The 13,579-nt window shown below is 43.3% G+C and overlaps 1 protein-coding gene across 2 annotated transcripts in view; it reads left to right on the top strand.

Moving 5' to 3' along the window:
• The first annotated feature begins 45 nt into the window (after positions 1 to 45).
• MAPRE1 (microtubule associated protein RP/EB family member 1) overlaps positions 46 to 13,579 on the top strand; it is a 28,889-nt gene continuing 15,355 nt past the window's right edge. Inside the window, exons 1-2 of one of the 2 annotated variants that reach the window (XM_034640126.1) lie at positions 46 to 292; positions 5,759 to 5,882. In XM_034640126.1, coding sequence (XP_034496017.1) covers positions 5,762 to 5,882 — 121 coding nt within the window. In that variant the 5' untranslated portion in view covers positions 46 to 292; positions 5,759 to 5,761. Of the gene's footprint in view, positions 334 to 5,758; positions 5,883 to 13,579 lie in introns of both variants that reach the window. The other variant, XM_002918268.4, reaches the window with a different exon arrangement.

Genomic DNA, 13,579 nt, shown 5'->3' with positions numbered 1-13,579 from the left:
GCCGGAAGTGGGGGCTGCCCCTCGGCGGCTTGGGGACTTCTGGGCCGCGGCCTAGATGTGGGACTCAGCGCTAGTGAGAGGTTCCGGGTTAGTTGGGCCCTGGTAGGGGGTGTGTGGTTGAAGTGAGTCTTGCTGGGAGCTCTGGGGACTCCCACTGTAGGAGGCGGTGTAGCCTGATGGTGAAGAGTTCGGTTTTGAATTCAGACCTGGGTTCCATTCCCTGCTGTGCGACCTTGGGCTGGTGCTTGAACCTCTCGGCCTCAGTTTCCGCATCTGTAAAACGGGGACGACGGTAAGACTGCGGAAAGCTCTTATCACAGCACGTGGCAAAAAGTAAGCCAGCTCAATGATCTCCTTCCTTAATTCGCTGAGTATTTGATGAGCGCCTAAATGCTGGGCGCTGTGCTGAGCAAAGGCCTGCTCTCCAGGCGTCTGCATTGTGGTGGGGAGACAGATAGGAACTAAGAAAATGAATACATGGACAAGATAATTTCATATAATTACTATGAAGACAATATAACAGAGTGATATGAACAGTGCTTTTCCAGTCCCTGCTTCACAACTGCCCTGAGGTGCTTCAGGACAGAGTTTGGCCTCTCCCCCATTTTGAGGATGAGGATCCTGAGGCCCACTGAAGGGAAGGTACACCAGATGTGGCATTCACTCCCCTTTTGTGGAGCTGTAAGATAATAATAGCAGCTCCTTGCTAATTGGGCACTTGTTATGTGGCAGGCATTGTGTTAGGTACTTGATGTGGCACTGTATCATTTAATATCACACTATCGCTAAGAGATCCTGTCTTCATTTTACAAATGAGGGACTGAGACTCTGAGAGGTCAGGCGATTTTCTTTATGCTGTCCAGCAGTTGGCTGAAACCACATCGGTGATCATGAGTCCAGGCTTTTAACCTCTGTATTATCCTGCCTCCCTGAGAGCTAGTGTGTTTCATTCCAGTGTGCCCTTGGTGCTGGTGTGTCAAAGTGCCTAGAACAGTTTCTGGCACAAGGAGAAGCTTAAGACATGATGTGCTTTTCACGGAAGTGTTTTCACTTATATTCTCATTTAATCCTCACCACCACCTTGTGCAGAATATGTTGTTCATCTTTTACAGGTGAGCCATTTGTGATCCAGAAAGGCGAGGTGTTTACTCAGGGTCACATGGCTGTTTTCTGGTGGTGTCTCCCTCCCTTTCTTTCCGTAGGGCTCAATATGGTGCCTTGAAAGTAATAGGGTGCCCCTCAGCCAGCATCCAATCAGAATGGGTTTGAGAACGTGCTAGGAGAACTGTTGAAGGAGGAGAGCCTGGGGAGGTAAGAGAGCTTTTTCAAGGCAGTTGAAACCTGGATCACTGAGCCTTTTAAAGGTGAGGCTTGCACAGTGGTCGTGGGGTTTTCCTTTGAGGCCAAGCAATGGAATCCTTATGGAGGAAGAGTAAGCTGTAGCTAGCTGTAGCTGTAGCCATAGCCCTGAGAACTAGACTCTGTTTTGACTGCCTGGAAGAGCCAATTAATTGGTTGAGTCAGTGGATGTTTATTGCATATCCACAGGGTGCCTAACCCAATGTATTTAGTGCTGCAGAGTTTGCGGAGCACATGGGGCCAGGTATTAATGTACTGCTAATGAAAGAGTTTTAAATTATTTGATGATGAAAGGCCATTAACGTTTTCTGAGCTGGGGTGTGGTCAGGAGACACACGTGGCTCAACCAGCTGCTTACATTTTATGGTAGCATGACCCATACAATACCCAGTGTATGTATGAATGTCACCAAAATAGATTACAAGTGCCTAGCCTGGGACTGTGTTTTTTGTTTAGATGTGTCTCTCCTTGGTACCTGGTAATAGTATGTTGCACACAATATGCATTTCATTCATTCATTCAGAGATTTTAAATAGGGGAGACACTTGATCTGATTTGTGATTCAGAAAATTTGTTGTGGTTGCTATGTAAGAACAGATTAAAGCAGTGAGACTAATTTGAAGGCTGCTGCAGTGGATTCGGATGGGAGATGATGGCAGGTCTTGGGCCCTGTGTTTGGCACTGGAGGTAGGAGGATGAGTGGGACTAGGTCCCTCCCTGCCCTGGATCTTGTTTGTTTAATACCTGTTATGTGTCAGATACCGTGCCAAGTATTTTATGTACTTTATCTCATTTAAACCTCACCTCATGATTTTTAGATAGGTGGCATTAACTCATAAGATAACTGAGGTGTATTGAAGTTAAGTAACTTGCCCAGGGTCATACAGCAAAAGAGTGATAGCCTCACACTCAAACCCAGATCATCTTGACTTGAAATCCTCAGGTCTTTTCATAGAGCAAATTGCTTCCTGGCGCAAATCTGGTCTGGGAATGATTCAGAAATGAGAGATAATGACAATCCATTGTGATAATGCCTATCGTAGAGGTTTGAATGAAGTGCTGTGGGAACAGGAATTAATTTCCCAGTGGAGTCAGGAACTAAATTGTGTTGGCTTCTTGTATAAAATGGTTTTATTATCTGAGTTTTAAAATGTAAGAATGTTGATGGTTTACTTTCTGAAAAAAGTCTATATAGCTACAGTTTTCTGTATTTGACACTGTCCTGCCAACCTGAAAACAAATAGCATTTAATGAGTGCTCACAGTGTGCAAGGCACTGTGCCAAGTGCTGTGGAGGATGGGCGAATGTGGGATACAAGGGCACAGACCTGATAAGTTATTTATCCTGCCAGCTCTCAGTCAGCCCGCTTATAAAAGGGGGATTGGTTGGATAGCTCTCTCTCTCTTCCAGCCCTCACATTCTGTAGCTCTATGACTCATGAGGCTTGCAGCAGACTAGTGTGGGAAGACCAACTCATATACTAGGCACTAGGTGGATGGAAGGAAGTGTCACAAGAGAGCATGGGCTCTCATGATGGTTCCAAGTTTGCTCTGAGTTTTTATTACCCCCATTTTTTTTTTTAAAGATTTTATTTATTTATTTATTTATTTGACAGAGATAGAGACAGCCAGCGAGAGAGGGAACACAAGCAGGGGGAGTGGGAGAGGAAGAAGCAGGCTCCCAGCCGAGGAGCCTTGATGTGGGGCTCGATCCCAGAACGCTGGGATCACGCCCTGAGCCGAAGGCAGACGCTTAACAACTGAGCCACCCAGGCGCCCCTTTATTACCCCCCATTGCTAATATTGGTGTCTCAGGAAATGAGGGAAATTATAGGTGTCAAGGTCACTATGAAATCTGGTGCTTTATACTTAGTTGTGTGTCCTCATGATAATTGACCAGGAATTTCATTAGGTCTGGATCAACCTGCCCTTCCCTCCTTGCTTGAGTTTTCCTTTCCCACTGTGGGGGGACCAGCAGTCTATCAGCAGTCGGGGTGATCTTTTTCATATGTTGGGGAGCAAGAATTCCTCTCCGCTCCGAGATTCTTCTAGCTGGACTGAGAATCAAATTGACATGAGACAGATGAACAGGAAAAAGTTAAAATTAATAGGTGTATGTATGGGGAATCCGCATAGATGGGGATGCCAGAGACAGGCAAAATGAGGTCTGTATGTTACTCTCAGGAGAAGCAGGTAAGGGGTTTGGGATTTCAGAGGAAAGGAATGCATTTCAGAGGGTGATAAGAGCAGGTGTTTGGCAATTAGATGTTTGCCTTACCATATGGATGGGTCACTCAGATAAAAATTTCTCTCTGCTAATACCCCTTATTCTGGGAAAGACCCCCAGTTTAGATTCTTCTCTGTGGTTGCAGGAGGGACAGAAGTTTTTCGGCTCAGCAGGGTCTCAAGTGCCTTCAGTTCAAAATGATCCACTTGCCAAAGTGGCACATTCGGGGGGGGGGTGTCCTGAACCCCTTCACCAACTTAAAGGAGGGTGTGATTCTACCCTGTTTAAATCCCCCAGTGGATTCCTTAACAATTACAGAATAAAATCGAAACTCCTTACCATGGCCTGCTGAGTCCTAACATCTGGCTCCGTTACTTCTTTTCCCACTTTTTTTTGTTTGTTTGTTTGTTTAAAGATTTTATTTATTTATTCGACAGAGATAGAGACAGCCAGCGAGAGAGGGAACACAAGCAGGGGGAGTGGGAAGAAGCAGGCTCCTAGCGGAGGAGCCTGATGTGGGGCTCGATCCCAGAATGCTGGGATCACGCCCTGAGCCGAAGGCAGATGCTTAACCGCTGTGCCACCCAGGCACCCCTTCTTTTCCCACTTCTGTTCCTGTTCTCCCTCTTGCCTATTGGGTTACAGCCACCTTTCACATCTCCGTGTGGCTGCTACCTTCTGATTGTCAAGGTCAAACTCAGCCAACTCAGAGAGACTTTCCCTGACCACATTCCCCACCACTTCCATTTCCTAAATGGTCTACAGGAGATGACATTTGTTTGTGTATTTGGTCCGTGTCAGACTTCCACTACTAGAACATGAACCATCTGTGGACTGGCAACTTGGCTCTCTTGCTTATCCGTTTTCTTGGCCCTAGAACGGTGCTTGGTAAACATTTGTTGACTGAATGAGGATGATGATGGCATCCATATTTAACAGCATTTTAAGTTACTGTGTTTCTGTGTGTTTGTTGTTTTGAATTTGAAAGCCTAGCAGAACAATGAGGGGCAGCATTTTCTAGTGGCAGGGAAAGAATGTGGCTGGCAGGGCTGCGCGGGTTTGGCTGCCCATTCCTGGGGCTTCTGAGTTGAGCCTCTCTTTCCTCATCTGTAAAATGAGGAGAATGAGGTGAGCCTTGTAGGAAGTTGTCAGGGTAAATGACAAGTATCTGTGAAGCTTCTCAGATGTCTTCCTGTCCCCAGGTGCTTCAGGACAGTATTAGTACCAAGGACCCTTCACTGTAAGGTCATTTCCCACCATGTTTGTAGTACATAGGTTCTTGAAAAGTTTATTTACTATTTTGATTATAAAAAGTGGGTATAGGGGCGCCTGGGTGGTGCAGTCGTTAAGCGTCTGCCTTCGGCTCAGGGCGTGATCCCGGCGTTCGGGATCGAGTCCCATATCGGGCTTCTCCGCTGGGAGCCTGCTTCTTCCTCTCCCACTCCCCTGCTGTGTTCCCTCTCTCGCTGGCTCTCTGTCACATAAATAAATAAAATCTTTAAAAAAAAAAAAGTGGGTATAGTCTTTAAAGAAAAGTTGGAAAATGTTAACTATAAAAAGGAATTAATAAAGGCCCACCATCTGAAGGAAACTGCTGTGAACATTTTGACATTAATGGATAAGTTTTCTGAAAGAGAACGTTGTTTGTGCATCAGCCTCCTTCATAGAGCATTTATTTTTATTTTTTTTTTAAAGATTTTATTTATGAGAGAGAGAGAGCATGAGCAGGGGGTAGGGCAGAGGGAGCAGCAGACTCTCTGCTGAGCAAGGAGCCCAATGTGGGCCTTCATCCCAGGACTCTGGAATCATAACCTGAGCTGAAGATAGTCGCCTAACTGACTGAGCCACCCAGGCGTCCCCTTGATATAGCATTTAATCATCTCTTTACTTAGTGTCTCTGGTTCCTTAAAATTTAATACTAATCACATTAGAATGGGGCCTAACTTTTAGGCTGGCGGTGGTTGGACAGTTCATTTAGGGTTATGCTTACGTGTGGCAGTCCAAGTTCCTGACTGGAATCCTAGTGTCTGATTTGGCCTCTTGGGCAAGAAGGCGAGGCTTGAAAATTGAGTCTGCTACAGATCTGCTCTGGGTGACTGACTCTTCAGGAAATGCTTGCTCTCCCTTGCATGCTTAATAACGTAAGCCCTTCTCTTTTCCTCACGTATTGTAGAAGATGGCAGTAAACGTATATTCAACATCAGTCACCAGTGATAACCTAAGTCGACATGACATGCTGGCCTGGATCAATGAGTCTCTGCAGCTGAGTCTGACAAAGATCGAACAGTTGTGCTCAGGTAAGAGAAATCCAGTAGACCATTTTTCCAGGAAAGCCTTCAGGTCCTTCAGGAATGTACAGGCCTGTATCTGATTGCAGAGGCCACGGGTTTAGGTTGTGTGTCAGGGCTGTCCTGTTTATTCCTTTCAGCCCCACCCCAGTTCCATTTCTGGAAGGAACTATGCTGAGAGTGGATGTGCTTCTGTGCCACCATCTTTACTTTCTGAGGCCTGCCACTTAGCCCAGCTTCTCCATCTGCACTCTTGTGCATACAGATTTGAAATGTTTTCTTTGAAGATGGCAATTGTAACTGTTCTAGTTTTATATTAGCTTTATCAGTGGCATATCTTATTCCCAAGTAGCAAAGTCAGGCAAATGCCATTCCAGCCACAATTTTATCGAACTGTTGTTTAATAAGGATTTTACAGAGAAGTAATGATTTAGAACAAGAATAGAAACATGGTTTGTTTGTTTGTTTTTCTGTGTACACTAATTGACATTTAAAAAACTAGAAAGAAGAAAATAAAAAATGCCGGTAGTTCCATTATTCAGGGAAAGCCGCTGTTGGGATGTTTTCTTTCACTTTTCTGTGCACATATGTATTTGTTTATATCCCAGCTTTTCTCAGTTAACTATATTGTGGATATTGAGTGTCATTCATTATCATAAAAATAACTTATTTTTAATGGCTGCGTGCTATTTCTGTGGATATGCTGGAGTTGTTTAATATCTTCCTGATTTGGGAACATTTAGGTGGTTTCTGATTTTTCCGTAGTGATTTCTAGAAATGGAATTACTCGATCAAAGGGTATGGATTCTAAGTTCTTGGTAATTATTTTTTGTGAAGATGTTATTGGTTTCTACTTCCTCTAAAGACTTCCTGTCTCACCTTTGGGGGTTCTGCTGACTGCCTGATTCTCCTCACATGATAAGGATTGTGTTGGAATTACCAGACTGGGTCTACCACAGATAGAGGTGGTGTTAAGAATATGCCAGAGGAATGAGATGTACATCTTGCTGCTACTTCAATTCTTACCCTATTTGTGAGAGAGAATTAGAATTATTCCTGGTTGTAACAACAATGGTCATTTAACTAAACACTTAACATGCCAGGGTCATGTAAATGCTTTTCCAATATTTCTTCATGCAATTCTTACTATACTTCCCATGAAGTAGAGATGTTTATTAACCCCAGTTTACAAATGAGGAAATGGACTTAGAGAAACTGAGTAACAAGTCCTGGGCTTATACAACAAAGAACAGAATTGAGACTTGAACCTTTGTTCATATCAAGAGCTGATATTATTCAATCCCCGTGCACTACTTGCTCTCCACACTTTTCCTTTACTGGTGCCATTTGGATTTATTTGTTTATGAATGATTTTTATTTATGATTTTATTTTTAATTGATCTCTACATCCAGCGTGGGGCTCAGACTTGCAACCCTGAGATCAAGAGTGCATGCTCCACCGACTGAGCCAGCCAGGCACCCCCATTTGGATTGGTTTAAAATTATTGCTTTTGGGGTGCCCTGGTGGCTCGGTTGTGTGTCTGACTCGTGATTTTGTTTCATGTCAGGATCTCAGGGTCATGGGAACAAGCCCTGTGTCAGGCTCCGAACTCAGGGGGGCGTCTGCTTGAGAATGTCTCTTTGTCTCCTTCTGCCCCTCCCCCTGCTTGTGCGTGCTCACGTGCATGTGCTCTCTCTCTCTCAAATTAATAACAAATAAAATAAAATTACTGCTTTCATTTATATGATTTTTTAAATAAAATGAATTCAGCTTCTGTACTTTCTTATATCATAGCTGGATCCTAGTCTTGCTCTTAGTTTCATTTGCTCATCTTGTTATATCCTCTGAGGTTTAATTTCCATTTTGCAGATGGTCAGGGGGAGGCTCCATGCGAAGTTGTATAGTGAAAAGATGGTGCTCATGAGTCATGCTAGTTTCTCACTAGTTACTTTAGTTGTAGCAGGGACAGGTTAGTTGTAGGCACAGGTTGTTAGCTTTAGATCTGTACTGCCTTCCCCCCAGTTTCTGTTTTGTTTCCTCAGTCCCATCACCACATCCTCATTTGTTTGAGGCTCTTAAAGCACTTGTTTGCCCCATGATTTGTGACTAATGTGGGGATGAGGTCATCCCAGTTTTCATTGGAGCCAGCTTTTTCACCAACAGTTTCTCCCTAAAATTTACCTCTTTCCTTAAATATACTCTGAAATATATTTCACTTAATTGGAAAATCGGATCTCTCTTTTTTAAAAGATGTATTTATTTTTAGAGAGAGGAAGGGAGAGAGCGTGTGGGCTTGGGTGGGGGAGGAGCAGAGAGAGGGAGAGAGAGAATCTTAAGCAGAGAGGGGGAGAGAGAGAATCTCAAGCAGACTCCTTGCTAGGCTCCATCTCACAATACTGAGATCGTGACTTGAGCCAAAATCAAGAGTTGGATGCTAACCGATTGAGCCACCCGGTTGTCCCTAGATAGCTTTTAATGTGTAGATAAGTGGTACATTATGGGCTCCAGATTTATCTCATTCAGACAGGGAGCTGTTGTGGGCAGTCAGGACTGGGCATGAAGAGGCTTCAGTCTGCAAGCCATGTGATTTTGGACGAGTCCCTTAATGTTCTACTTCCTCATTTGTAAACTGGGGTAGTAGGACTAGGCCTACCTGTAAAAATAGCTCTCAGATACTGATTCTGTGCCAGACCCTGGATGTGTAGATCTCTCAAGGGAGTGTGCATATGCTCAGCTTATAGATGAAGAGACGCCCGTGGGCACGGCTTATGGGTTACAGAACCTGCTTTTGAACCCAGATCTTTGTGACCACAGAACTTGCACTCTTTCTGCTGCATACATGCTATCTTTTTTTTTTTCCATATTATATCTTTTTAAAAGAAGCATTTGGAAGAGAGCTAAACAAATGTAAATTACATATAATTAATTACAGTGATATTGTCTCATTAAAAATCCCTGTGAAAAATTTCAGCTTTGCAAGCTGCCTGCCATTTTTCTCATCCTGGATAAAGTAAGTGCTTTTCCACAGCAGAAAGTGCGAAGTGCAGGACCCTTAACTGTGATTTGTAAGCAAACTTTTATTCATTCATAGCTAGTTTTCCTCTCAGAGCTGTATATGACTTCTCTCCAAGTATGTAGATGGTTGTATCGTGTTTCACATTGATGTTTAGAAAACTAGGTCTCAGTTTTCAGTATGAGACCAAACAGGATGAACTGCAGACACTGTGTCCCTGGAGAAGGCCTGCTGCCAGGGGATTGGAGTCCTAGAGAAAGTGAGGTTCCTTAGACCCTTGCATTTTCTGAGGCCTAAGCAGCATCCCAGTAGCCTTTAACACTGGTGCCTGGTCCCTCCCAGTCTTATCTCTGATGAGCAGAGGATCAGGCTGGCTAGAATTTTCTATGAAACCCAAGCCTTGAAGGGTAGGAATAGCTTTTCCTCTTGAGAGAGCAAAGCTCTGAGGTCCTACACTGTTAATGTGCTGGTTGCCTATGAAATGGCTGAGTTTTGTCAGCATTGTGACCCCACCCCACCCCGCCCCACCCCACCCAACAGTGAAACAAGCCTTTGCTGGGCTCTTGTGAGGTAAGGGGAAGGTAACTTTCAGTCACAGTTGATAGGTTGTTTCAAGATGCATTTCCATTCCATAGTCTCCTTGTTTTGGGGAGCCATTTATCAAGTATTTTGGAAAGATAGTCATCAAGGAAAAAACCCTGATCCCTGAAAATGGTTTGGATGAGGGATTGCTTGTATCAGAAAGGAGATGCTGGTTGCTTTTTGTCAACCACTCCTCTGTTCCCTCAGTTCCATTCCATATTCAAGCCTTCTGCATATTTCCAAGGGCCCAACATGGTTCTTTGAATCTGTGGAGTGGCCCTCACTGAGTGTTCTCAGCTCCCCCTTCTCTTCTTGTCTTCTCTTCTCTAGCCTGGCCTCCAGAGTTCTGTGCTGCACAGAGTAAGAGAGGTTCGTGGTATGCAGACACTACCCAGCAAATGCTAGATTTCTTTATTTCTCAGCTTGTTGTAGGGGCCCCTGAGTTTCTCTAAAATGGCTTGTCAGTCTTGCTCATGCTGCTCTGAGTGTAACCAGGCCTCCTCCACTTCGTTTTCTCCTCAAGTTAGCTCCCTTTTCCAGACACTCCATTTTGGCCTATGATTCCACCATTCATTTCCAGTGTTGCAGGCCTCCAAAGAGACTAATGCACCCAGTTCTGAATGTCTTGTGATGGGTGTTTTGGATCTAGCCCCTTCTCCGTTTGCTCACTGTTGCCACAGTGGCCTCCTCACCAGGCACACGTTCCCTCCTGGTCCCCCCCCCTCCCCACCGGGTTCCCCTGCCCCTACTCTGGCGCCACAGTAGTCTGTAGCCTTTCTTAGAGACCATTTTTATTGAGTCACTCCTCTGCTCAAGGAAGAATCTCTTCCAACTTTTTGCCTGACTCTTCAAGTACCTCCTTGGTTTTTCTTTGCCTTAATTAAAACAAAACAAAAGACAAACTTTTCTAATTACAAGTTATTAGGTCTTATGAAACATACTAAGAAGAAAACTATAATCTGCTGTAATGTCACAAGCCTAGTGGTAGTCGTTACCTTTCAGATGTATTTTTATCCCCTAATCATGGCTTTATTTATTCAGCACTTATCATAGGCCAGGCACTTTCCAAAGTGCTTTACATATATAATCTGGAAGGTAAGAACTATCATCCCCATTTTATAGATGGAGAAACTGAGGCATATTGAGGTTAAACAGCTTGCCCAAGGTCACTTATTGTAGCTGTACTTTCAGTATTTAGCTATAATTATTAAGCATAATTGAGATACACTGTATATATAGTTCTTATTTCTTGAATATTTTGAAATAACTGAAGGTCTCAAAATGGTTTAAAATTCAAAAGGAACAAAAAGATGAACAGTGAAAAGTTTCCTCCTTAACCCTGTCAGCTAGCCACCCAGTTTCCTGCTCCAGAGAGAGTGTATATGTACAAGAAAAACATCTGTCCATATTTTGTGTTTTTTTTCCCCTTTTCTACACAGATGGTAACATGTTTAATCATACTATATATATTCCAGAAGGTATTTCATATTAGTATATCAGATGCCACTTTCCTTTTTTTTTTTTTTTTCTTTTTTTTTTTTGGCTTTGTAGATTCTAATTTCCTTGCAGCAGTCCCCTATCAGTGGACATTTGGTTGCTTTCCAGTTTGTTGCTCTTACAGACCATTACATTAAGTAACAAGCACACGTGTATGCTGGACAGTTTTGTTTCCTGCTTTTAAAATAAAAATATGATTATTTTTCTCATGTTAAAATATCTTGAGGCTGATCTTTAATGTCTGCATTAATGACTCCTCATAGCCCTCTGTTTCCAAATTTTATTCATCCTTTAAGATGACTCAAGTCTCGCCTATTCCCTAAAGTCTGAACATGCTTACATTTAGTCGTCAATGTGTTTCCTGTGTGCTGTTAGAACTTTGGGAGCTTTTCACCTGGAGTCTTCTTATAGGGAAGGGAAGCATCTCTTCTGTGTAGAATGTTGGCTACGGTTTTCATCTAATTCTCCGGGGGTCTTTGGACATGAAGGGGTTGAGAGCCAGTGCACTTGAGATAGTGTGAGGTTTTGGAAGGGGGGTTGCCTCGTTTTGTGTTCTCTGCTTGCAGCATGGAACTTGGTAGGGTGAGGCCACAGCAGCCGGTGAGACTTGATAGTTGACGCAGTGACATGCAGCTGGTCCTGTCCTAAGTCTGTCTGCATCCTCAGGCCACAGATTATGTGGGCCTGTTCTTCTGTCACAGATCAGTGGGTCAGCAGCCATCTGAGAGAGACCCTGCTTGTGTTGCCAACCTTTGTTATTAAGGCAGACTGGAAGGCAGGCTCCTTTTTAACCTGTTCTGTACCCAGTTGGGACATTTATAGGCCAGGAGTTTTCAGCCCTTTTGTGAAAAGGAGCTGATAGATTTTTTTTCCTTTTAAACATTAACCTTCTTTTTTTGTGTTCTCATTATAAAAGTAATATTTACTGGGGCACCTAGCTGGCTCAGTGGAGCATGTGATGTGACTCTTAGTGAGTACAACCCCCATGTTGGGTGTAGAGTTTACTTAAAATAAAAAGTTAAAAATAAAAATATTATTTAGTGTAGTACATAATTGAATATCTAAAAAATAGAATGCATTCATTACCACCCTCCAGAGATGGCCACTCTTCAGTCATTTTTGATCTACAAAACAGTAATTTCATATGGTTTAACCTGATTCATTGTGTGTTTTTCTGTGTATATATATGTGTGTGTGTGCGTATTAGAAAGGCTGTTTTTGTATATATAAAGACATTTTATAGGTATGTTTTTGTATCTTGATTTTCCTTTCAATATTAAATCTTGAGTCCCCCCCCCAAAAAATATATTTTGAATGCTTGCATAATATTCTCTCAGGCAGCTGGTGTGCTAATTGATTGCTTCTACTGTTGGACATAAAGGTTGCTTCCATTGTTTACTCCTGTGAGTAGTTAGCTAGCCAGTTTTGTAAGTGAATCTGCCCTATTCTTTTTTAATTACTCCCTTAGGCTGAATCCCCATGTGTTTATTAGCCATTTATATTTCTTTTGTGAATTGTCTGATTGCTTTGTCCATTTTTAATGATGTCTTAATGTTTGTCTTTATGTATCATCCCTCTGTTTCAGCCAGTTACAGCATGGTATGTCTTTTCCCCCCATCCAGGAAATGCTTCTTTATTCAGCTACAGGGTGTTGTAAGAGGATGTCTGATAACACTGTGGAAAAGAGCAGTGGGCAGGGAGTCAGGATACCTGGGGTCTGGTCCTAAGCTTGGTCTCTGGCCTCTGTGGTCTTAGGCCACAGTTTCTTGTCCTCTGTTTTTAAATTTATAATGGCTCTAAAGATTCTTCTAGCTCTAAAATTAAATAACTGTGATAATTCTTCAAGCAAGTTTTTTTTTTCCTTTTTTAAAGATTTTATTTGAGAGAGAGCATGAGCAGGGGGGAGGGGTAGAGGGAGAGGGAGAAGCAGACTCCCCACTGAACAGGGAGCCCCCACGAGACTTGATTCCAGGGCCCTAGGATCATGACCCGAGCCCAAAGCAGACGCCCAACCAACTGAGCCACCCAGGCTCCCCAAGCAAGTTTTTGTGAGAAGCAGGTGACTGCTGCTTTTAAGTGGTTGTGGTTGGCTTTAGCAGGAAGTCAATGGCTGGCTTGAGAATAGTGTCTGTTTAGTAAATGCACATTATTTTGCTGTTTCAGAAAAATATCTTTCATGTATAACATAGTGCTGTGGGTATAGATGCTTAATAGATTATTTTGTGTGTGTGCAGTTCTGCACGTTTTGAATTGATTTGTATGCATCAGGATCCAAACATTGTAATTGGTAAATTATGACTTTAAAATCTCTTTTAAAATATAACAGGGGCGGGGCGCCTGGGTGGCACAGCGGTTGAGCGTCTGCCTTCAGCTCAGGGTGTGATCCCGGCGTTGTGGGATCGAGCCCCACATCAGGCTCCTACGCTATGAGCCTGCTTCTTCCTCTTCCACTCCCCCTGCTTGTGTTCCCTCTCTCGCTGGCTGTCTCTATCTCTGTCGAATAAATAAAATCTTTAAAAAAAAAAAAATATAACAGGGGCGCCTGGGTGGCTCAGTTGGTTAAGCGGCCAACTCTTGATGTTAGCTCAGGTCTTGATCTCAGGATCGAGAGTT

This window comes from Ailuropoda melanoleuca, chromosome 13, assembly GCF_002007445.2.
Source record: "Ailuropoda melanoleuca isolate Jingjing chromosome 13, ASM200744v2, whole genome shotgun sequence".
Lineage (NCBI taxonomy): Eukaryota > Metazoa > Chordata > Mammalia > Carnivora > Ursidae > Ailuropoda > Ailuropoda melanoleuca.
Note: the sequence above shows the minus strand (reverse complement) of the source record. Positions and strands in the feature narration are given on the sequence as shown.